Source organism: Leucopleurus acutus (assembly GCF_964270905.1).
Source record: "Leucopleurus acutus genome assembly, chromosome: 4".
Taxonomy (NCBI): Eukaryota; Metazoa; Chordata; class Mammalia; order Artiodactyla; family Delphinidae; genus Leucopleurus; species Leucopleurus acutus.
The window spans coordinates 66,219,849-66,244,538 of record NC_139146.1 but is presented as its reverse complement, the minus strand read 5'-3'; the positions used below and the strand labels follow the sequence as shown (position 1 = coordinate 66,244,538).

The 24,690-nt window shown below is 34.0% G+C and overlaps 1 protein-coding gene across 2 annotated transcripts in view; it reads right to left on the bottom strand.

Annotated features, from left to right (window-relative positions):
* Positions 1-24: 24 nt before the first annotated feature.
* SLC30A9 (solute carrier family 30 member 9) overlaps positions 25-24,690 on the bottom strand; it is a 74,218-nt gene continuing 49,552 nt past the window's right edge. The window contains exons 11-18 of one of the 2 annotated variants that reach the window (XM_082838551.1): positions 22,851-22,986; positions 20,952-20,991; positions 19,734-19,805; positions 19,045-19,152; positions 16,595-16,760; positions 11,715-11,844; positions 9,759-9,872; positions 25-3,008 (exon numbers count right to left, since the gene is read on the bottom strand). In XM_082838551.1, coding sequence (XP_082694677.1) covers positions 2,964-3,008; positions 9,759-9,872; positions 11,715-11,844; positions 16,595-16,760; positions 19,045-19,152; positions 19,734-19,805; positions 20,952-20,991; positions 22,851-22,986 — 811 coding nt within the window. In that variant the 3' untranslated portion in view covers positions 25-2,963. The remainder of the gene's footprint in view (positions 3,009-9,758; positions 9,873-11,714; positions 11,845-16,594; positions 16,761-19,044; positions 19,153-19,733; positions 19,806-20,951; positions 20,992-22,850; positions 22,987-24,690) is intronic. The other variant, XM_082838552.1, reaches the window with a different exon arrangement.

Sequence of the window (24,690 nt, the reverse complement as noted above, 5' to 3'; positions counted from 1 at the left end):
AAATCAGTATCCAAAGTACCAAAATTCAAGCCTAATGCCCTTTTGTTATTCTGGGTTATTTGGTGTGTAGGAGGATGTATGCAGATATTAACTGTTTTTGAAAAAACCTGAAAAATTTCCAATCTGATTCTATCTTACAGTTTCCTCAGTATATGTTCAGGAATCTCCCTCTTTGGAACTGAATACTACTTACTGGCCACCAACATGGTCCACTTAAAAATAGATCTCCACCCCTCATCCCCCATCTGCCATGGTCTAAAAAATGTGCCAGCTTCCAGTTTGGGGCCTGTTACTTACAGCCAGAGCTGAAAACAAATATACTTCACCTTTGCTGGTTTCCAGATTTCAGCTTAATACAAACAGGAGTCATGGCCTTGACTGACCTCTTCTCTGTCCAACATTACTTTTGCAATTATTCTACTACAGAAGCTATTTTCCTTAAAAATATTAAGATTTATATGCTTAAATATTCGAACACTACGCATAAGGGTAAGACAAAGTAAGAAGTATTAATTTGGAAAAAAAACAAAAATAAGAAACCTAAACAACTAGATATTATCTTATTTTTAAAGAAAGGGAACCAAATTCCCTGGTTTCAAAATTCAAACTTGACTCTAGTTTAAAAGGAAGGAAAAAAAAAAAAAACGGACCAGTGATGTCATACATTAAATTCCTAGATAGGCTGTACTTCTTTATGTCAAATTTCACTTAAACTTTAAGGTATCAGTGCAGAACAGAACTGCAGTGAAAGGACAGAAACATAAGCCTTCAATTTTTATTTAAGAATAGGTATGACTTCAATCAAAATAAGGTTAGAAAACCCAAAGAAATATCAGGAATTGGCCTCTTTCAGGGAGTCCTTTAAAAAAATCTACCATTTGGAATAACTACTGCACATCAGCTTTTGAGTTTTTTTTTTAAATGAGTTAATATTCTTGTCTAACCATGTGAAAATTTTTAGAGTAATTTTACTAGGAGGAAATTGGATATAATTTGGTACCTTCCCACATGGCACACTGACATGGAATAAACAAAATGGCAGGTGGGAAAGGGGAAGGAGGAAGACACAGAAAGTGGAGTTAATTATAATGGGTAAAAAAGTTTTTTAAAAAGTAGGAGTGAAGAATTTGAAACCATAAGAACAAATTGGGCTTCCCTGGTGGTGCAGTGGTTGACAATCCGCCTGCCATGCAGGGGACACAGGTTCATGCCCCGGTCCGGGCAGATCCCACATGCCGCGGAGCGGCCAGGCCCATGAGCCATGGCCGCGGAGCCTGAGCGTCCAGAGCCTGTGCTCCACTACGGGAGAGGCCACAACAGTGAGAGGCCCGCGTATCGCCAAAAAAAAAAAAAAAAAAAAAAAGAACAAATTGTGTGTGTGTATGTACATATATATGTATAAAACAATTTCATATCTTAAATAAAATTGGAATGTTATTTCACTTAAAATGTACAGCACACAAAATGTTTTGTAGTGGCAAAAAGTGTACACCAATGTAAATTTTCACAATTTTCCAGTAAATAACAGTTCTGAATCAAAAAATTACTATTACAAACCCTTTAATCAAATGTTTATTTTTTGTTTCCAGCATTATAACTTGCTATAACTCATAAACTTCAATCTAAGTAAGTTTTTAGACACTGACCTAGGTTCTTAAGCACTCACTTACCCAGCAAAGAGATTATTCACCCAGCTACCACTCTTGCATGGACAATGCTCACTGGTACCTGAACAATTTAAAGTGCATATGAATTCTTTTGATGAATGGAGACACAGCTGTAGTTTTGCACTAAATTTTCAATTACTGAATTGCATGTTTTTTCATCTTGATACCTTATGATCATTAGAAAGCTACTTATCACATAATATTATAATCATACATTATGCTAAATGCCCATTTGTAACTGCAAGAAACTCATGTTACGGACACACTACTGTCTTATGATATTATACAAAAGTCATGGCCACAAGTTTCTGCATAAGAGGTTTACTTCTCTATCTCTCAAAGCAAGAACTATCCCACAGTTCAGATTTACACAAGTAGTGCCTCTTTTAAAATAAATTAAAAATAAAATGCTGTCTTGTCTGTGAAATTATAAATATTTCTAGTCCACTTTACATGTTAAAATGCTTATAAATGCATTATCTCCTAGTAAATACACATTATGGGACTGAAGCCAGTTAAAAAACAAAAACAAGAAACCAGTCATCACACTGGCCCATGGAAATATCTAGGGCTATTTTATATTTCCTATCACTAGGAAACTTAAATAAGGAAAAAAAAGCAAAGAAGAGAAAAGAAATTTTACAAAATGGCAAGTAGCATGACCTAAAAAGAGTGTACTGAAATCTCTTCCTTCCATTCAGTAACAAAGCCCTTTCTGGAATGAACGTTATGGATAACTAGGTTAGGAAAGTGTTCCTCTTCGTGCTCAGGGCAAAAAACACAAGGTACGTTAAAATAATGTCTACATTCTATAAGGAAAGACAGACTTTGAAATGGAGTGACTGTTTTAAAAACCGCAAACCAAGATTTAGCCAGAATGTTCAAGATTGACAGGTTTTGATGGAGTGAAATCTTCACTGGCAATAAAATTAAAAATCATAATCTTACAGATGCTGCCTATTTTTTACCAATGTGAAGAAAGGAAACATGATTATAAGGTACAATACACAATGACAGGCTAAAATGAGAAATTATGAACAATTTAAGTAACCAAAATGTTTCCTGCTGAAACATAAAAACACGATTTCCAAATTGATTCAACTTGTAATATGTCTCTTAGAAGAAGTTGTTTTAGTTCTGTGGACTGTTGAATTGCTCTTTACATAAATATTTCCTCCATCTTAAAAAACAAAACAAAAAACGGCTTCTGAATGGCATTGACTCCTTCAGTGTGGGAAAGCAGTCTTGGCAAACTTGTTTCCAAGACTCCCTCCAAGGTGATTCATTCCATCAAGTCTATAATATCTCCAGATCTACATGTCGAACTTCAGGATTTCGTTTCTGGAAGGAAAAAAATCACCGCTACGTTATTAATAGCAAAAGACAATTTTCTGTTTCCTTTTATTCCTTTTGGTCACTAAAGCCAATGAAAACATTTGGTCAAACTATTTCATTGTAGCATACTAGCAAGAGAAATATTTACAGAGGGAAAAACATAAGATCAATAGATGAATAGACCAGTTATACACTATAAAATATATAGTAAGTAGTCCAGCCTCCCTGAGTTTTGTCCATATGTTCATTAATACAATAATGGATTAAGAATCTAGTATGTGCCAAGCACTGCAAAGCACTGCAAATATGCTCATTTGTGGTGAAAATCACTGCAAAGCAATAATAATAATTGAAAGACTAAACTGATATTAACTTATTTTATATGTTCTAGTAACAATCCATATAGTCTTGATCTAGCACTGTGCTAGAAAGTAGAGCTATGATTATTAAATAAGACTCTGCTCCTTACCCTGAGGGACTCAGTTTAGCCAGAGAGAAAAGTGTATGAATAACCTCTACGAGCAAAAGCATTATAGCTAATAGGGACTTCCCTGATGGTCCAGTAGTTAAGACTCCACGCTCCCACTGCAGGGCGCCTGGGTTTGATCCCTGGTCAGGGAACTAGATCCCACATGCATGCCGCAACACAACTAAGAGTTTGCATGCCACAACTAAGGAACCCATGAGCCGCAACTAAGGAGGCTGCCTGCCACAACTAAGACCTGGCACAGCCAAAAAAAAAAAGCATTATAGCTAATAATAATAACCAGTTAACATATATTGAGCGGGTACTCTTGTGTCAAGTACTATGCTAATAATAAGTAAGGGGGTTCACGGGAAGTGTGTGTTTTAAAATCCTCATAATAACCCAATTATTTCCATTTTACATATGGGAAAAATGAAGGTTAAAGAAATTAACTAACCTGTCCAAAGTCACACAGCTAGTAAGTGATGGAGCCAGGATAGATTCTAGGCCTGACTCCAGACCCCAAGGCTCCTAACTATTTTAATGTACTAAATAATAACTCTGGAAACAAAAACATGAGATTACTTTTGCTCATGAGATCCAGAAAGAATTCACAGAGGATATAGTATCTAAACAAGGTTTGAATACGGTGAATTTTCCAGATAGATGATGAAAAGGGACTAGACGAAAGAAATAGCATGAGCAAAGTCAAGAGAGCCTGGAAAGTATGCACTAGCAGTACGGTATAGTTAGAACAGCAGCTGCAAAAAGCAATGAGGTTGGAAAGACAGGCAGAAGCCAGATTGTGAAAAACCTTAAGGAATTTCATTAACGATGAAAAACATCTTTTTTAAAAAATATTTATTTGGCTGCTCCAGGTCTTAGTTGCAGCACGTGGGATCTTTGTTGCCACGTGTGGGATCTTTAGCTGCAACATGTGGGATCTAGTTCCCTGACCAGGGATCGAACCTGGGCCCCCTGCATTGGGAGCGCAGAGTCTTAGCCAATGGACCACCAGGGAAGTCCCTAAAAATATCTTTATTATATGCCTACACTGTACCAAGCACTGAAGTATACAACAATGAATGGGAAATAAACAGCACTTGCCTTGAATGAACTTATCTCTAGTGAGGAAATACAGGTAAGTAAGCAGGCGATTGTAATAGTCTCCTACTACAGAGCAAAGTAAAGATTTGAGGGGATTTTTCCTCTATGGATACAAAGGAAGGACATCTAACACAATGTGTGGGGGGGGAATTAAAAGTTTAATAAAGTGAATATAATGATATTGTGAGACTGCAGGACAGAAGAGACTTATAAAATAACCAAACCTATACCTACCTAAGAGGAAATGTTTAAGTTAGGAGGAGCAATGCCAGAATCTTACGTAGAAATATGGCAGTAAATATAAAATACTGAAAGTATTAAAAATGGTTCTCTCTAAAATGTAGAACTAACGATTGAGGAAGGCGAGGAAGGTGACACTTTTGTATAAGCTTTTCAGTTCTGATTTTGTAAACTGTGTGTATTATTTGATAAAAACCGTATGAATAAATCAACAAGGGGAAAAAGCTCTTCTAAGGGATTCTAATAATCAGTCAGGATTAATAACTCCTAGCTTAAAAAATAATATCCCAGGAACATTTGCATACTATTCATATTAAACAAATTTAATTACAAAGACAAAAACCTGGTATAATACTGGAGTGTAGCTCCAGCTACAGCACTCATTCTGTTTAGTGTGCACTGGGATTTTTCTTGCAACTAGTACTGGTCAACTGTACCTAGGGGTGCTTTCCTCTTGGGTCCTAAGGTAAGAGTGACCAGGGACCCCACAAGGGGGTGGCGGATGACACTTTTGTTCTCAGTGTTTTCTTTATCTTAAACTATTCCCTCTGTCTAGAATTTCTTAAATTCAATATGGAATAAAAAAGACTTCCTCAAACAGAAATGAAATTGAATTTTGTTTTCCCATTCCAATCAACCCTTACTCATCCCAATATGACTTGAAAAATTTTAGCTGTTCATGGAAAGTTTAAAATTATTCAATCTAAAAAGCACTATATAACAAATGTGTACTAATAAAAAATCTGATCTTAAGAAAAAGAAACTAAAAAGTTAATTTACTCTGCTTTTTAAAATCAAGTTTTCAGAGAGAAAATTAACCAAATTCCTAAAATGTATGTGTCCATTACAAAGCAGACACACACAGTGTGTTTGCTGAATGAATGAGAAAAGAAATAGGACTAATATCCTTAAAATTTAATGTTTAGTGTATAACAAGATATCATGTGCATAGTAGAAATTAATATATTCATATATTCATGAATATATAACTGTTAAATAGAACTGAAAGTCAATAATTGGTGTCCAACTTATAATTTTCATTCATTTTTTCACCAAATACTTATTGGTCTATTATGTCCCAGGCACTGTTCAATGCGAATTGGAATATTTTACACATCACAGATTTTTTTCCAACACTCATATTATACAGAGATAAAAACCAAATTACATAATTTATTTTACAATGCTGTAGACTCAAGTAAAGAAAATACTACAGGAGGATGTAATTAGAGATTCAAAAGACATGGTAAAGGACAGAGCATTTAACTGGAATTTATTAGAAATTTGCTATGGCATCTTCCCACTGAATTAATTTCCGATAGAATTATTTCCCCCAAAACAAAAAAACTTCATGGAGATATAGGACAAGACTCTATCTACTGATTGAATATAGAGGTAGAACAACAACAAAAATCTACGTTAACAATTCAAACAATTTCAAAATAAGAACAAGATGTATTTCACATTATAATATGGGACTTTATAAATTAGCCTCTATTATTTGTAACATAGCACTATAAGTTACAGACTTCAAGCCAAAAATATCGCCTGTTCTAATACTTAGATCAATGGCATTTACTCAAAGAGATGGCTATAATCCTGCAGAATTTTATCACTGAGTGTGACCTTCCGAAGTAATTCAATAATTATTAAAATTTAAACTTAGAAGGCAACTATGCTTAGATACTAAAAAGGAGCAAAAATACCAATTTACAAAGTTTTTGTTTTCAAAAGAAAATCAGCTTATTTTCATGCATTCTCTCGGTCTGGTACCTTAACTATGAAGAACTTTCTTTTCACTTGAGATTAATTTACCTTATTACCACCTTAGGGATGTTTCCATCTGAAAGTGTAGGCAAAATGTGGCTTCTTGGTTTGAAAGACTTACAAATTCAAAAACACGAGATAATTCAGTCTATTAATGATTTAATAGCTTCTAGTTAAAGCACAAAATTAGCTTAAAAAATAATAAGCATATCTGATTGTGATAAGAGTAAATACAATTAAGAATGGCCAACTTGTTAACTATTCTTAAATCGGCTTCTGACACTGTTTCTATTAAAGAGTAAAGCCAAAATAGTTTTAAAAGTCCATTATTTTCCTTGCCAGGGAAATAAAAACAGATAGAATGGAAATGCAACATTTATTCATTCTCCAATCACCTTGCAAAAAATAATCATCTCACATTTTATTGAGAACAATGGTATTCAAAGCATGGTTCAAGGATTACTGGGTTACTGAGACATTTTCAGGGGGGACTCCGAGGTCAAAACTATTCTCATAATTACAGTAAGATACTTTTTGCCTTTTTTTACTATGCTGACATTTCCTCTGATGGCATGGATAAAACTGCTGGCACCTTCACACAACTCAAGGCAACTTGCACCAAATCATACTGGTAGTCATTGTGTTCCTTTATTGCAACCCAGTTTTGTTTTGTTTTTTTAAAAGAAGCCAGTTTCACTTTAAAATGTCCTTCATGAAGTAGTAAAAAGTATTGATTTATTAAACTTCAACCCTTGAATACACTTTAAAAAAATATTCGGTGACAAAATGGGAAGCTGTGCTTCACGCTGAAGTCTGATGTTGTCACAAGGAAAAGCATCCCTGTGATTGCTTGAATGAGCTCAATCAGACGGTTTTTATCTCAACACCCTTTTTACTTGAAAGAATAACTAACAAACTATGGTGATTCAAATTTGGGTATTTGGCAGGCATCTTCTTAAGAAATAAACAAAATGAGTCTACTACTTCAAGGAAAACAACAGTATTTGTTGCTAATAATAAAATGCAAGCTTTCAAGTCAAAATTAGAATGTTGAAAAACTCATATCCACCACCATGAGCCTGACAGCTTCCCACTACTTAGAAATGTATCGACATTTGCATGATGTGCATATATTCAGTGAGCCAGTATTTTCCAAATGACCAATTCATAATGTTAAAGAATCAAGCATGGGTTAAAAAGATTCAATCAGACAATGAAGATGTTAAAAAAAAAGATTCAATCAGAGTATAAAGACAGACCAACAGATTTTAATAATAGTGTATAGGAGACTGCTAATCATACTCAAAGCGAGGTCTGGCCTTTGCTCTTGGCTATTGGGAGGTAATCTCTAGGTCCTTGGAATATTCTGCCTGATAATTATGTCTTTGTTTATCTTTGTCCACACAGTATCTGCTCTACCTCCAGAAGCGGGTGGAAACTAAAGGTGTCGGCTCTTCCTGAGAGAGGCTGGAGATGAAAGGTCATCCACTCAAGCAGTCAACTACAGAGCCCCAAGAACATTTCTGGACACCAAGGCTCGGTTGAGCTTCTGTGGTTGGCAATACTCCATGCAAACTGTCACACACCACTGTCAGGAAAATAACACCGTCCCTGACTCCATGGGGAGAGGACAAGTGAAACTCCAGGTTTGGAACTCTGCCCTATGCATCTGTTCCTTTGGCTAGTTTTAATCTGTATCCTTTCATTATAATAAACCATTCAGTGAGTTCTGTGAGTCCTCCTAGTGAATTGTCAAACCTGAGGGTGGTCTTAGGAACCACCTGAACTTTGCAACTGGTGTTAGAAATGAAGGTGGTCTTCTGGACTGTGCCCCCTAACTTCACAAACAGTATATGAAAAGTTCATCGATATGGCTTCAGATTTCACAGCACAACTATGCTTTAAGAGGTTACCGGTTGTCAGGTTCTGGTGTAATATTAAAAGAGAACACCAAGTATCTGGAAAGACTATAAGAATACTTAAAAAGGCTCCTCCTTTTTCTTCATATTCTTCAACCAAAATAACGTATGGTAATAGACTGAATGCAGAAGCACAAATGATAATCTAGCTGTCTTAGATTTTTGTAAAAATGTAAAATACCACTCTTCTATTTATTTCATTTTGGAAACTACAGTTACTTTCCTTCAAACTGTTATTTATATTAACATGAAATACGTTTATTATGTTTTCTAAATGAATAAATATTTTTAAATTTCTCAATTTTAATTAATAATTTGGTAAATATAAATAAATATAACTAAAAACAACTCTGAGTCCTCAATAATTTTTAAGAATCCTAATATCAAAATATCGAGAATTGTTCATCTAGAAATTCTGAAAATCATGCCCGATAAGCTCATGAACTATAATATTAACATTAACAAAATCATCTCTTTTGAAGTGCTTCTATTAATCTGATCACATATCTAGATTCTAAAAGATAGTAAAATAGTGATAGAAATGTTTCCCTTCAATTTTTGTCTTTGTTTCTCTTCAATTTTTAACAAAATTAAACAAAAATCAACATCAGCTAAAGAAAATACATTGCCTTCAACGAGTTATAAACGTTAAAGATCATTTACAAGTTTTCTTCATTGCAAGCAATTAGAATTCAAACGTCAATAATTGACAATTTGAGAGCACTGACACTTTTTTAAAGGCAGTCTGGTTAGGTAATATTTCAGTAAAAACCCAACAGGTTGTAATGATCTACAACTGAACAGAAACAAACAGAAAATATAAAATAATGTCAGACGGGCTAAAGCAGTATGTATGTATATGTTTAAGGTCACACTCTTTTTTAACTTTAGAACAGAGTCTAAAGTTTCCCTTTTACCTTTCTCTAGAAATGTTAGAAACGTTTCTTATTTAAAGACAAACAAACAAGAAAAAAAACGATTATTTTAGAAACTAAGCAAGCAGTATAGAATAGTGGTTAAAAGTATGGAATTTGAAATTGAACAGCAGAGGTTCAAATCGCAAGTCCTATACTACCCTGAATATATTATCCAACTTCTCTAACCCAATCATTTTCTTGCCCATAACTACTGATACATCATGGGGTTACTGAGAAAATAAAAGCATACAACTGATGCAATTAGCATAGTACCTGACATAGATAAGTACTCAAAAAGTAGCTGACACTGTATTATATTATTATTATGAATATATCTTACTTTCAGTTCCTTCTCAAGCCTATCTACTTCAGCTCCTAAAGTATCAATAATATTTTCTCCATGTTTAAGCATAAAGGTCTCTAGTTCTTCAGGAGTCTTCACTTCTTGAATTTCCTATAAAGAAAATGATAGCAGAAAAATGAAACAGATTCTTAAGAAAGTCATAGTGGTACACTGATAATTTCTTTTAAAAATTATAACCAACACCGTTAAGTTTAATAAAAAATGAAAAACTTTCAAGCCATAGGCAATGGACCACATATTTCAAAAACAAAACTCAATTTGAGAAAAAATTGAGTACAACGGTCTACAGACCGTAGCACTGCAAAATCAGTGGGAAAAGGATAGACAAATCAATAAATAGTGCTGGGGAAGTTATTTTTTTAGAGGAAAAAATTACTAAATCCCTACCTCAGACCATTAAACAAGTAATTCTAAGTGGATTGAAAACCTAAGGGTAAAAAACAAACCTTAAAATTTTTAGAAGAAAACCAGAATATTTTTATGATAATGGGATACAGAAGGGTTCCTCAAGAAAGATAATAAAAAGCATAGAGAAAGATTACAAATTTGACATAAAATTAAAAACTACATTAAGTCTTCTGTACAACAACAAAGTGGAATGATAAATTATAAACTAGAAAGTTATCTGCATATACACAACTGAGGAAGGATTAGTATCTAGCATATTAAAAATAAAACATTTATAAATCTGTCAGAATAACAGAAATTAAGCGAACAAAGCAAGTACAGGAAATCCCAATGGTCAATAAATTTCTATGTTTATTAACCTCACTACTACCAGGGAAATATAAATTAAATCAACAGGGTACTATTTCATATCTATCATAATGATAAAAATTTCGAAACTCTGTCAATACAATCTAGCGAAAATGTGAAGCAATAGAAACTTTGATACATTGATGGTGGGAGTTAAATTGACACACTTTGGAGAACAATTTGCCAATATCTAAGGAAGTTGAAGATATGTTCATCCAGTGGCCCACCTATACTTTAAATCTAGCTATGTAATGCCCTAAAGAAATTCTTGCACGTGCAAACAAGGAAACATCTATAAGAATGCCACTGTGGCACTGTTTCCAATAGTTTAATACTTGAAACAATATAATTGTCCGTGAAGTAGGGACTGGATAAGCAAACTGCAGCATATTAGTAAGATGGACTATTAAATAGCAAGTAAATTAATTAGAGGTATATATATTAACACGGAGGAGGAATCTCAAAAACATGCTGTTTAGCAACTTATAGAGGAAACCATTATGATACAATTTATACCAATTTTTAAACATCTAAAATGTTACATATTACGCTAAGAAAAATATGTTGAAAAGTATAAAAAACTGAATGGAAATGACAGGTACTAAATTTAAGATAATTGTGAGTTCTGGGGATGGAGAAAAGAGAATGGGATCTATAAGGAGAAACAAGGGCTGTAATATTTTTGTAAGATTTCTTTCTTTTTTTAAGATCTTAAGCAAGTACAGTACGGTAAAATGTTAATATTCGACAAAGGCAAGCGGTAGCTTCTGCTCTGTTCATTATATTATGCTGTATAAATTTTCTTTTAAAGTACTCTTAATAAAAAAAGCATGGATTCTGGAGTCAGAGAGATCTGAATTCACATCTGATTCCATATGATGGCTCTGCAATTTTAGGCAGGTTACTTAATCTTTCTGTGCCTGAATTGGCCTATATATAAAAATGAAAATATTATTTCTTTACCTCACAGGTTGTTGACAGTAAATAAAGTAACATATATAAAACACCTGGCACACAACAAGCACTTTAATAGTAAGTTACCTCTTCTACTCTCTGAATCAGTTGAAACCTGAAGTGACTTTTAAGACTTATAAAAGAAAAAGTTTTATTTACTTGGGAAGTAATTTTTATAACCCTTGACTATATAAGAAGAAATCAATAAATACTTTAACTTACTTGTAGCATTTGGTCAAAATCTTGTTTTTCCAAATATGATCTCGTAACAACTCGTCCATCGAAATCTACTTCTGCCTTAAATCTTACTTTCCCTAATCCTAGATCTGTGGCTTTAACGTCATGAATTGCCCTGCAACCAATAACAATACATACAAATTTACATACACAGACATACATTTTCATGGCAAAAAGTCTAGAATTCTTGTTTTTTACTACCAGTGATGAAAAATGGACTAAGATGGCTTTCAGAGTGTTCGCCATTAAGCACCACCTATCATTTTCCCAACAAATGTTCATTTAGCTCTTTTTGCATAATGCCATACAAAGGTGTAAACAATAAATACTATTTTATGGTAATTTGTATATATATGAACTACATAGTTTGTGGATTAAAAAATCAACTCTAAATTGCTTTTCTAAAAAACAAAAAAAATTGCTTTTCTACAATGTTGTCATTTTATCTTATAATCCTTTTTTCCTTTTTTCAATAGCTTCTTTAAAAGTCTTCATACAACTCTGTGAAGTACTCCATAAGCATGAGGTTGATAATAACTACCTAATGGGACTGATGTGGGGAATGATGAACCAACATATATAAAATGTTTAATATGCTACCAATTACACAGCAGGCATTTAATCAATGACATTCATGAAGTAGATTAAGATGACATCTTTACTTTACAGATAAAACAATCCCGGAGGGGCATAAGTGACCTGCCTAAGGTAACTCATCTAGGCAACAGGAGAGCCAGGACTCACCCCCAGATCTTTAGATACACCAAACCTAGTGGTCTTTCCATTATACCATTCTGCCTTCCAGAAAAGGAAGCAGACGCTCAAGCATAATTGCTTTTCCATACCTCCTGCCCTAATCCTCAGGAATCAATTTTCTCCAGAAAACTACTGAGAAATTCCTTTCTTTCTAGAGTAATCATTATAATATCTTTTCTTTAGAGGATACATAAGAAAATTATAAACACTCTGAATTCTGAGGACATAGAGATATCCTACTGTGAAAACAAGCCTAGGTGAGAATCCAAGTACTCTTAAAACATCTGACTCTAATTTCTGAGAGATCTTAAGCAAGTTACTAAATACTGAGTCTAAAATTCTTTATCTATGTGAATAAAGAAGTATAGATGAAAATAAGAATTAATGATTTTATATTTATAAAGTTATGTATGCCCAGACTGAAATAGAACTTGTCCAGATTGGTAAGAGGTTATATAATTTATTCATTTAAAAAAAGCATATCTAACTCAGTCTTAACAAAAGATTTAAAATACTCATGATTTGACTAATGCTTAATTAGCAGTTAATAAAAATGTTCTGGTATACTTCTTCCCTATGTTCTTACACATAACTGCAGACAGAAAACTGTGATAGGCAGCTTCTATCATGGTTCCCAATGACCCCCCCGCAACCCCCTCCTGTGTTCAGGCCCTTGTGCAACCCTCTCTCCTTCAACTGTGGGCTAGACTTAGCGATTTGCTCCTAACCAACAGAACACGGCAAAATGATGATATGTCATTTCCAAGATTAGATGATGAACCTGTGACTTTTATCGTGTTCATACTCAATATCTATTGTCTTCTCAATCTGCATACTTTGATTAAGCAAGCTACCATGTTGGACAGTCCCACATGGCAAGGAACTAAATCCTGTTGATAACTACATGAGAAAGCTTAGAAGCTGATCCTTCCCCAGGAGATGACTATAGTCCCAGCCAACACCTTGACTGCAGTCTATGAGAAACCTAAGGTAGAGACCTAGGTAAACCGTGCCCAGATTCCTGACCCACAGAGGCTGTGAGGTAATAAATGTTGTTTTAAATCACAAAGTTTTGGGGTAATTTGTCACAGAGCAATATAGATAACTAATACATTAATTAAAAAACTGTATAAACTTCCTGGAATACTAACATATATTTTTTCCAACGATTTAATCTACAGATCATCACTATTCCAGAAAATTTCAAATTTTTTTAGACTTTAATTATAAACAATATATGCAAAATTATAAACACACATATACCTATCAAATGGGTACCAAAATACATGAAGCAAAAACTGAGAGAAATGAAAGGAGAAATAGGCAATTCAACAATAACAGCAGGAGACTTTAACATCCTACTTTCAATAATGGATAGAACAACTAGGCAAGAAGATCAACAGGGAACTAGAAAACGTGAGCACTATAAAATCTAACAGACACAATGCTCCATACAACAGAAGAATATACATTATTCTCAAGTACACATGGAACATTATCCAAGACAGATCATATGCTAGGCCATAAAACAAACCTCAGTAAATTTAAAATGACAGAAATAATAAAAAGAATGTTTGGCAACCACAATGGAATGAAGAAAGAAGTAACAAAGACATTTGAGAAACTCACAAATATGTGGAATTAAACAACACACCCCTAATTAACCAATGGCCAAAGAAGAAATCTAAAGTGAAATTAGAATATATTTTGAAGTGAATGAAAATGAAGACACAACATACTAAAATTTATAGGATGCAGTGAAAGCAGGGCTTAGAAGGATGTTTATAAATGTAAAAGCCTATATTAAAAAAGAAGATGGATATCAAATAAAAAACTTAACCTACCATCTTAAGACACTGGAAAAAGAGCAAACTAAACCTAAAGCAAGCAGAAGGAAGGAAATAATACGGATTAGAGGAGGAACTCATGAAACAGAGAAGAGAAAAACAAAGAAAATCAATTAAGCCAAAAGCTAGTTCTCTGAAAAGACCAAGAAAATTGAAAAATCTTTAGCTGGACTGACCAAGAGAAGAAAGAAAGAACACTCAAATTACCAGAATCAGAAATGAAAGAGGATACATTAGTACCAAACCTAAAGGAATAAAAAGGATTACAAAGGAATACTAGGAACAGCTGTACACCAACAAATTAGATAACTTAGAAGTAATGGACAAATTTCTAGAAAGACACAAACTACTGAAACTGACACAAGAAGAAATAGATAATCTGAATAAACTAATAACAAGAGATAGAATGAGTAATCAAAAAACTAACCATGCAGAAAAGCCCATGTCCAGATGGCATCACTGCTGAATTCTAGCAAACATTTAAAGAAGAAATAATAACAATTCTTTATAAACTCTTCTAAGGAGTTTATAGAAAAAAACAGAAGAGGAGGAAACATTTCCCAATTCATTCTATAAGGTCAGTATTACCTTGATAACAAAATCAGACAAAGACATCACAAGGGAAGGATATTAATATGGAGTATCTCACATTAAGTTACTAAGCCTAATACTGATTCTAAGAATGCTCAATTTCAAATCTTGATCCAGTAGGTAATTACTTCTTAAGAGTAAACATATAGAGCTTAGAATATAAATCTACTACGCACATACTCATTTGTTCTACTGAAGATATAGAGGTCATTTGTTTTTTTTTAATTAATTAATTTATTTATTTATTTTTGGCTGTGTTGTGTCTTCCTTGCTGCACACGGACTTTCTCTAGTTGTGGTGAGCAGGGGCTACTCGTCACTGCAGTGCGTGTGCTTCCCATTGTGGTGGCTTCTCTTGTTGCAGAGCACGGGCTCTAGGCACATGGGCTTCAGTAGTTGTGGCACATGGGCTCAGTAGTTGTGGCTCATGGGCTCAGTAGTTGTGGCTCATGGGCTCAGTAGTTGTGGCTCATGGGCTTAGCTGCTCTGCGGCATGTGGGATCTTCCTGGACCAGGGCTCGAACCCCTGTCCCCTGCATTGGCAGGTGGATTCTTAACCACTGTGCCACCAGGGAAGTCCTAGAGGTCATTCTTAAAAGATTTAACTTAAAGATTTTAATTAGGAAAAATACATTCTTATTTTAAAGTTTATATATGCATATGTAGGTAAGTAGTAGAAAAATCAGGATTTTTTTGGATGTGGACCATTTTTAAAGTCTTCATTGAATTTGTCACAATACTGCTCTGTTTTATGTTTTGGTTTTTTGGCTGTGAGGCATGTGGGATCTTAGCTCCCCAACTAGGGTGAAGTCTTAACCGCTGGACTGCCAGGGAAGTCCCCAAAAGCAGGATTTTAAAGGACTGTTCCTTCCCCTTCATTCTGAAACTACACTGCTGCTGAAGTTCAATAAAAAGTCCTATTAGAATAGAACTTTGCATCTCTTCTGATTACCTCCTAACTCTTCAATTCTTTATTTGTATATCATTTAAAGATAAAGATTATATGGAAAAAACATTTAATATAATCTAAAACAAGAAGTCTATTTTCAAAAAAAGTATAAATTATATTCAACTTGGTAATCATATCCCCATGAATAAAAATCTTAAGTTTAATATATTTAATTTGGAATTATAATACAAATATAAGGCAAATACAAATATGAAGGTTTCATATAAGTGGTTCCACATTAACGAGGCAAATACTTCGCAAACTTCTGTTCCCATTACATCATCTAACTGTTCCTTATTCTAAAAATTAAAGATATACAAATTTAAAAGGAAACTTAGGGAGTGTCCTACATGCTTTCACTTGCTTTCTTGTAGGTTGCAATGCTGCAAAGTAATAAGATTAAAAAGTTCTAGGGCTTCCCTGGTGGCACAGTGGTTGAGAGGCCGCCTGCCGATGCAGGGAACTCGGGTTCGTGTCCTGATCTGGGAAGATCCCACATGCCGCGGAGCGGCTAGGCCTGTGAGCCATGGCCGCTGACCCTGAGCGTCCGGAGCCTGTGCTCTGCAACGGGAGAGGCCACAGCAGTGAGAGGGCCGCGTACCGCAAAAAAAAGTTCTAAAGGCTAGGAATTCAAAACCTCTTCTGGAAGTATTTACAAAACAAGCATTTCTATTTCTTAATACGTTTTTGTAAACCTTAACAGCATCACTGGAATAAGCTGACCTTACTGATGGGTCGTTCTCCAGGAGTTCAGTAAGCCGTTGTACTTGTTCTGGCTGGATGGATCGCCCTAAGAGTGCTTCTGTGTTAGTGTAGATGAGGAATGCTGAGACCACACCTAATAAGGTGCCCACACCCAAAGAACCTAGGCTGTCATACAGTGGATTGCCTAAATAAAAGCACAAAAGAAGTCAGTAAATTAACATTTTCTGTTATTTCAATGAGTTTTAGTGAGCAAAGAACCAGAATTAGTAAATCAAGGGACTGTAAATTCATTTCTAATTCCTTTAATGACTTTCTCCTAACAGTTTTACTATTCTATACAGTTGAATTACTTATGATCTGTTTCTTGCACCTGGTCACATGGGTGAGGGTTCAAAGCATTTTCAAATTAGAGACATACTAATAATACAATGAAGAGTCCATTTCTTTTTGATACATCAGTAGCACTTTTCCTATCTCAAGTTGACAAAATAATTGTAAAATCAAAAGCTAAAAGAAATAACCATTTTTGTGTCTTATTCTTACCAAGATTCTGTGAAAGAACTAAGCCATACAAAAAATTATATGAGGTACTCTTATCTCATTCAACCAAGAATGATACATACCTAGTACCATTCTAGATTTAAAAAAAAAAAAAAAAAAAAAAAAGAAGTTAATTCCTTGCCTCTAATGGCTACCTCAGAGCAGTGGTTCTCAAAGTGCAGTCCTTTGACCAGCAGCGTCAGCATCACTCAAGAACACGGTAGTAATGCAAATTCTCAGGCCTCGCTCAAGACCTTCTACATCAGAAATCTGGGGTTCGGGGTGGGGTGGGTGTGGGTCTAGCATTATGTGCCTTCCCAATCCTGCCAGATGATTCTGATTCTAAAGTTTGCCTTAGGTTATTAGGGCTTTATTCTCTTCCAGAACCAATGAGAAGAGTTGATTTATTATCTATGAATGCATAGGTTAATATTTATATAACAGACATAAATATTATACTTTAAATCTTTATAATAAATTTTACACACAAGGCTTTTATAATGAAAAGTCTTTTTATTCCAAAGATCAAATGTCAATATTAAATTTAACTCTCTTAATGCTTGATAAAGCATTTTTTGTTTTACTAAAAAAATCGCAATTTACATTAGTTTTATTAACATTTAGTCAAAATATAACACTAAAAACTGAATGACTTATTTTGTATTACTAAAGTGTAAAAATATATCCATTTGTAAAACATAATCCACTAGCAAGTTTGTAATTATAGAGTTCAAAATCAAATATTGCTCTTTAGAAATCCAAATTTAATTAATTATTTTCATTTAAAAATATACATCTATTAATAATCCTACAGAAATCACAGAATTATTAACTGGAAAATATTTTATTTATTTCTTGGCATGTTATTTAATTTAAATGACAATTTAAATAATTAAATAAAAATTAATGTGAAACTTTCTTGAAACAAAACTTTTTATAAGTTTGATTTGACTGGTTTATAATACTACGTTAAAAAAAAATCTATTAAAAGTCAACTTACCTATCAAGTCACACTTTCCTTAAGCCTAAAATTTTGCTAAGTAATAATTTAGGTCTAAAAAAATGTCTAAAATGGTAAGGTCAACCAGAAAAACGATCAAAACAATTAGAAATATTTTGGATCACAGTGAACATCAGAGAATGCTGGTTTACTCTTAAAATATACATTCAAAATGAGAAAGACCTATTCATATTTCAGGCTATTTTAAGAAATACTGCAGAACTGTGGAAGCATCACCTAAAATTATTTAAAATACGCTAGGACAAACAGGTAAGAATGGTAGTACCATTTCAAGAGAATTCCAACCTCAGAAATTGAGTCTTTTCATACTAAATGGTTCCTTTTTTTTAGAAAATAAAAATAAAATGGATTTTGTCTTCTTATCCGCCTGTGCTGTACTGGCCTTCAAAACATTTATCTAGCTACCAAAATGAGGATGGAAGCAACTAAAGAATCAAGGAAACAGGAAAGCAACAGCAGTTATTATTGGTAGTAATAGAAAAAGACAAACGGACAAGAGCTACAATGTATATTTATTTTAAACTTCAGAGTTTATTAAAGTTCTCTCTCATATATTATCTTAAACCTGCAAGGTCACTAGGACAAATATTATTAATATCTTTATAGGTAAAGAACTTAAAGCTCTGTGCAGTTGTGTAACTTATTAAGTCACAGCTAGAAAGGCTTCGAGCATTACAGAAATGCTCTATTAGCAGGCTTCTTTATTTCTAACTAAGAAATTTCTAATTCAAAAATCTGAACACTTTTACCATCTTATTTGTCTTATACAAACAAATGGTTAGTATGAAATTCACATTTAACAATCTATTGGCTTAAAATTATTCAATGATATAAAGGAAAATTCCCGCATATTAGAGAATTGTTTTAGTAGCACAAATAAAGCACCTGTAATTTGAGAAATATTTACCTGTTATAGAAGTAAGGCCCATACAAGTGGCTGCTATTGTCACTCCCAACACTGCTGCAGTATCCTCCAATAATATAACATTTGTACTAGGATCACGACTTTCCATTACTTAATCATTGGGGTAGAGACAAGAAAAGAAACTTTTGAAATCTTAATTTAATACTATCAGATAACATTTTAATAAGTATCCATTAATTTAATTAAATTAAGATTAAGAAGGAGTTCCCTAGTGGCCTAGTGGTTAGGATTACAGGCTTTCACTGCTGTGACTAGGGTTTAATCCCTGGTCAGGGAACTGAGATGACTCAGCCGTGCAGTGCAGCCAAAAAAATTAAGATTAAAAAATGTATGAGATCCTGATTTTTAAGACCTGTTCAATATAAATATAATTTCTTGGTTTAAATGTTAACAATAACAGATATTTAAAGTCAAATTACTTTCTCAAGTTATATAAGCATACACAGAAATACTGTAGTTCACATAAGTTAAATCCAAATATAAAGTACTGCTGTTCAAATTACACTACATTTCTCTTTTTAAAAGAGCTGATATATAAGTAAGAGCCACATAGGGAAGACACTGAGATATATTTTGTACACATCTATATGGAACAAAGCAATAATAGCACTAGGCAATTTTAAGGAAACAAAGAAGATGAAATAATACACCTAGGTTTCTAAAATACATACCATACTTGTAAAGTGACATTCCTTTGGCCCGAGCACTCCTACGAAGCTCATTTACAGCAACAAGAAGTGTTGCTGAAAGAAAAGCATTCATATCAGCAAGGAAGAAACTTCATGCCTCCAAACTTTAAAGATGGCATCTCAAAAGATAAATAGGCACAACACTTTAATGCTAAGGGCTGTCAATAAGGAAAAGTTCTATATTAAACCAGTCATTAACAAGACCCCAATTAATCATTATGATATAATGAATCCCATATTTCTAAACCACAATAATTTAAATATCATTACCACCACAACAGCCTTAATTTATTAGACAGCTACTAGCTGGCAGGCACCACACTAAGCACAATCACTTTGATCCTCCCAACCTTTTGAGGCAGGTGGTGCTATCACCATTTTATAAGACTGCCAAAGATGAAAGGATGATGCATAAAAAATGACAATGTTTTAGAAGTAAGCATACTGTGAGTACAGCAGTGAATTAGGTAGTTTCATACATGATATTAGCACTTCTCTGTCATAATACTGCTATGGCTGAAACTTTCAGAAACATTAACATATTTGTACTGCAAAAAGACAGTCCTCCCTGATAAACTTACTAAAACCTGATTTTTAAAAACTCAGTATATAGTTAGTTATGTTTTTATACTCCATGGACCTAGAGACTGTCATACAGAGTGAAGTTAAGTCAGAAAGAGAAAAATATCGTTTATTAACGCATACATGTGGAATCTAGAAAAATGGTACAGATGAACAGGTTTGCAAGGCAGAAATAGAGAGACAGATGTAGCGAACAAATGTATGGACACCAAAATGGGGAAGCAGTGGGTGGGGTGGTGGTGTGATGAATTGGGAGATTGGGATTGACATATATAGACTAATATGTATAAAATAGATAACTAATAAGAACCTGCTGTATAAAAAAATGTTTTTTACTTTCCAAAAAAAGAAAAAACCTCAGTATATAGTTAGTTATGTTTTTATACTTCATTTCAAATGATATGATACTCAAGAACAAAATAAAAAGCTTTTCCAAACTTGCCCCATCTTACAGGAACAACCATAGTTCATTATACAAAGAATTTCTTCCCTCAAAGAAGATAAAACGTATATTCCTATTTCCACAGCTTTCTTTAATCAAGAGAACTTAGCAATCTATAAAAATAGACTGTTGAATATATATTACTAAGAATAAAAAGATTCTGTGACAGTACATACCTCCTTCAGATACTAATGATCCTGCTAAAATACAATATGCCTAGGAAATATAAAAATAAAGCATAAGTTGATATCTCACTAAAGAATTACAACAGTTCATGCATAAACTTAATGTTTAAGATGGAAACATAAATTCAAATCCTAGCCAGATAAGGATTTTGATGGGAAACAGTTCAAATGAGGACGAGATAGATGGTATCTTCATAAGAAGAAACAATTAAAAGTTAAAAATTTGATGGCCATCTCATTTTTTAATACTTGAAAATGTAATACACACACGCACCCCCCAGCGTAGAATGTTATACCATGACTAAAGTTAAATTCATGATATAAAAGAATTAATTAGTAAAAAAAAAAAAATTTGAACTTCAAAATGAACACAAGCATTTGAAATCTAGGGTTGTGGATACCAGATGCAGTAAGATACACAACCATACCCAGTAACTTTGAATTTTGTTTGTTTGCCCAGCACCAAGAGAATCCTTCCTCAGTCCTCATTCAGAAAGATAAGCAGTTATAAAAAGTAAACAATTTGGGGGAGGAAGATAATACCACTTTCCTTACAATCCCAGACACTCTTGAATTAGATAAAGATACCAAGAATAGCTTTAATCCAAGATATATAGAAATAATTAACACAAATTTTTTAAAATTTTAAGTGAAATTCAAATCAAATATCTATAGAATTTTCAATATTACCTTTTCGGAACCCTAGGCTTCCCTGAAACAGAGGTTTAAAAATTTTGAACCCAGTCCAACACTCTTCTAATTCTGTCAAGGAAACTGAGATTTCCAAGGCTGTGTGGTTTGCTTGAGTAAATAGAAATGGTATTGGAATAAGAACTAGAATACAGGTTTTCCTAACTCAATTCTAGGCTCTTTCCACTGAATCTTACTGGCAACATCAGCAAAAATAGTCTGGAGCTACACTGTGAGATACAGAAGCTGACAGGGGTGCCACATGCCCAATTTGCACTTGTCAAGGGAGCTACAATCAGAGCTGCCAAGCAGAGTAATCTCCAAGAAGTTTCCATGAGAGGAAAAGAAGACAGCTTTAAGTATCTACAAAGGCCAGTGGAAACCAGTGCAAGATGACGCTGGTGCCAGTAAAGTAGTACCTTTCTGTCCCCTATCTCTACCTTCAGTGCTGCCAGAGGCAATCTATGGAGTAGGAGAGAAGAGAAGCCCTTAAGTGAAAAAATACAGAAGGGAACCACACTCCCATTCTCTCAATGTAGGCTTCCTACCAGAATGAGGGAAAGGAGAAGGTTTAACTTTAAATAAAATTCTAACATATGACTGTTACAAAGGAAGGGTTATTTTAACTACTGATAGGACATTTATTCTTGGGACTAAAAGTGAACAGAGGTCTTCTTGCTTTTCAAAAGTAACAGCAGAAATTAACAGAATTGCCCAAGATTTTAACCAAGGACGAAGTGTTTAACAACTGTACCTACAGAGATACTCTTGCTCAACATCACTGAATCACATGGATTTAGAGGTCATGTCCAGTCACACTCTAAAAAACACAACTACAGATACATAACCCTATATTACAGTCAAGAAGGTATATTTCGGGCTTCCCTGGTGGCGCAGTGGTTGAGAGTCCGCCTGCCGATGCAGGGGACACAGGTTTGTGCCCCGGTCTGGGAAGATCCCACATGCCGCGGAGCGGCTGGGCCCGTGAGCCACGGCCACTGAGCCTGCGCGTCCGGAGCCTGTGCTCCGCAACGGGAGAGGCCACAACAGTGAGAGGCCAGCATACCGCAAAAAAAAAAAAAAAAAAGAAGGTATATTTCGTCCCATTCTTTAACATCAATATGACAAAGGCATTCTACTGTACCTAATCACTATTTCATATTACTTCAAAACTGAAGGGGGAGGAGGGGAGAAGATTACCCATAGAAGAGATTCTATTGGTTGAGGATTAAGCAATCCCATGACTCCATGGTACCAAGATAATCCTGCACCCATCATGAAAATACCAACACCACTAATTAGTGAAGCAATATAGCGCATATTTGAAAATCCATACCTGAAAAATAAAAAAGATAATATAGTTTACAAGAAATACAAATGATTTCCTCTCAAAATGTTTAACAGGTCAATGAAAAAAAAAAACTTCTTATCATGATGTTATGATTTTATATTTAAGTAAAATGTAAGTGCCAAACTCAAATCTAATCAGAAAATCAATACCTAAAGTGGAAAAAACTGCAAGATCTTTGAAACTATATAAAAAGAGAGTGAATATGATTTAATTCAGGTATTTTCTAACCCCTCTTTCATATATTTGCTTTGATTTACTAGAGCAACTTTACTTTTATGTAACACAAATGCAGGCAAAATTTATTTTTTAAATGCATTCAGATGTTTAATGAAGATGGTAACATTTATATTTACTTGTAATGCAGCTTCTAATTGAATATTTGTCTTCTTGTATAATTTTTATATTACTTATAATTTGACGCTAGATACTTTTTGCTGTTTCTGTATAGTGTAACACACAGTAACTAACTATTATCTTTTTTTTTTGGCTGCACCGAGCAGCATGTGGGACCTTAAACCCAGACCAGGGATCGAACCCACGCCCCCTGCAGTGCACTGCAGTGCAAGTGCGGAGTCTTAACCACTGGACCGCCAGGAAAGTGCCACTAATTACCATCATTAAAAGACTAAGAGCTTCAGTTTTCTGGGTGTTTTTATGGTAATTTTTTTTTGTTAAATCTCAGGGTTTTTTTAAAGTCTTTTGGTCAATGTGTGCATTATTCTGTATTACTGTATGTACCAATAAAATACTGAGTAATAAGAAATTTAAAAATATGGGATACTACAAGAGGAAAAGAATCATTCATTAATAAAAGCATTTTCTGGGAAATTTACTCCCAAACCCAAACTCTATGGCACCCTTCTAGCAGATGCAAATTTAAACAAGAGTTCTGAATTAAAATTGCTTTTTGAATTCTTTTTGCAAATATGTAATCTTGCCATAGGAAATTATCAGTTTATAGATGTGATGGTGTTCTATCAGCTTGATTTAGAACAATTTATATTCTTCTAAAGCTTCCCCCTCAAAGTAAGAAAGGAGATATACTTATTTATTTATTTAAGTTAAGGTAAATTAAGATCTAAATTAAATGGCATTACTTTCATTTTATGTGTTTTCAAGGAATTTGGAGATTCTCATTAAAAAAATTTTTTTTTTTGGTTGCATTGGGTCTTAGTTGTGGCATGCAAGCTCTTAGCTGTGGTATGCATGCGGGATCTAGTACTGAGCCAGGGATCAAACCCAGGCCCCTCGCATTGGGAGCCCGCAGAGTCTTAACCACTGCGCCACCAGGGAAGTCCCTAAAATTTTTAACTATGTAGATCTGCACTGTCCAATGTAAGTCGCTAGCTACATAAGACTATTTAAATTTAAATTACTTAAAACTAGATAAAATTTTAATACAGTTCTTCAGTCGCACTAGCCACATTTCAAGTGCTCAACAGCCACATGCAGCTAGTGACTATCACAATGAACAGATATAAATAAATATTTCTATTATTGTAGAAAATTCTATTGGGCAGTACTAAAGTAGGTTGTTGAAAATATCTTAAGAAGAAATCTTTACAACCTAAAACTTTTAAATTTTACCCTGTTTTAAAATTTTTGGCATATAAAACTGGTCAGGAAAAATTTTTTTTGACAGAGTAAAATACTATAATCATGTGTAATTAGCAGACTAGAAAGGCAGCT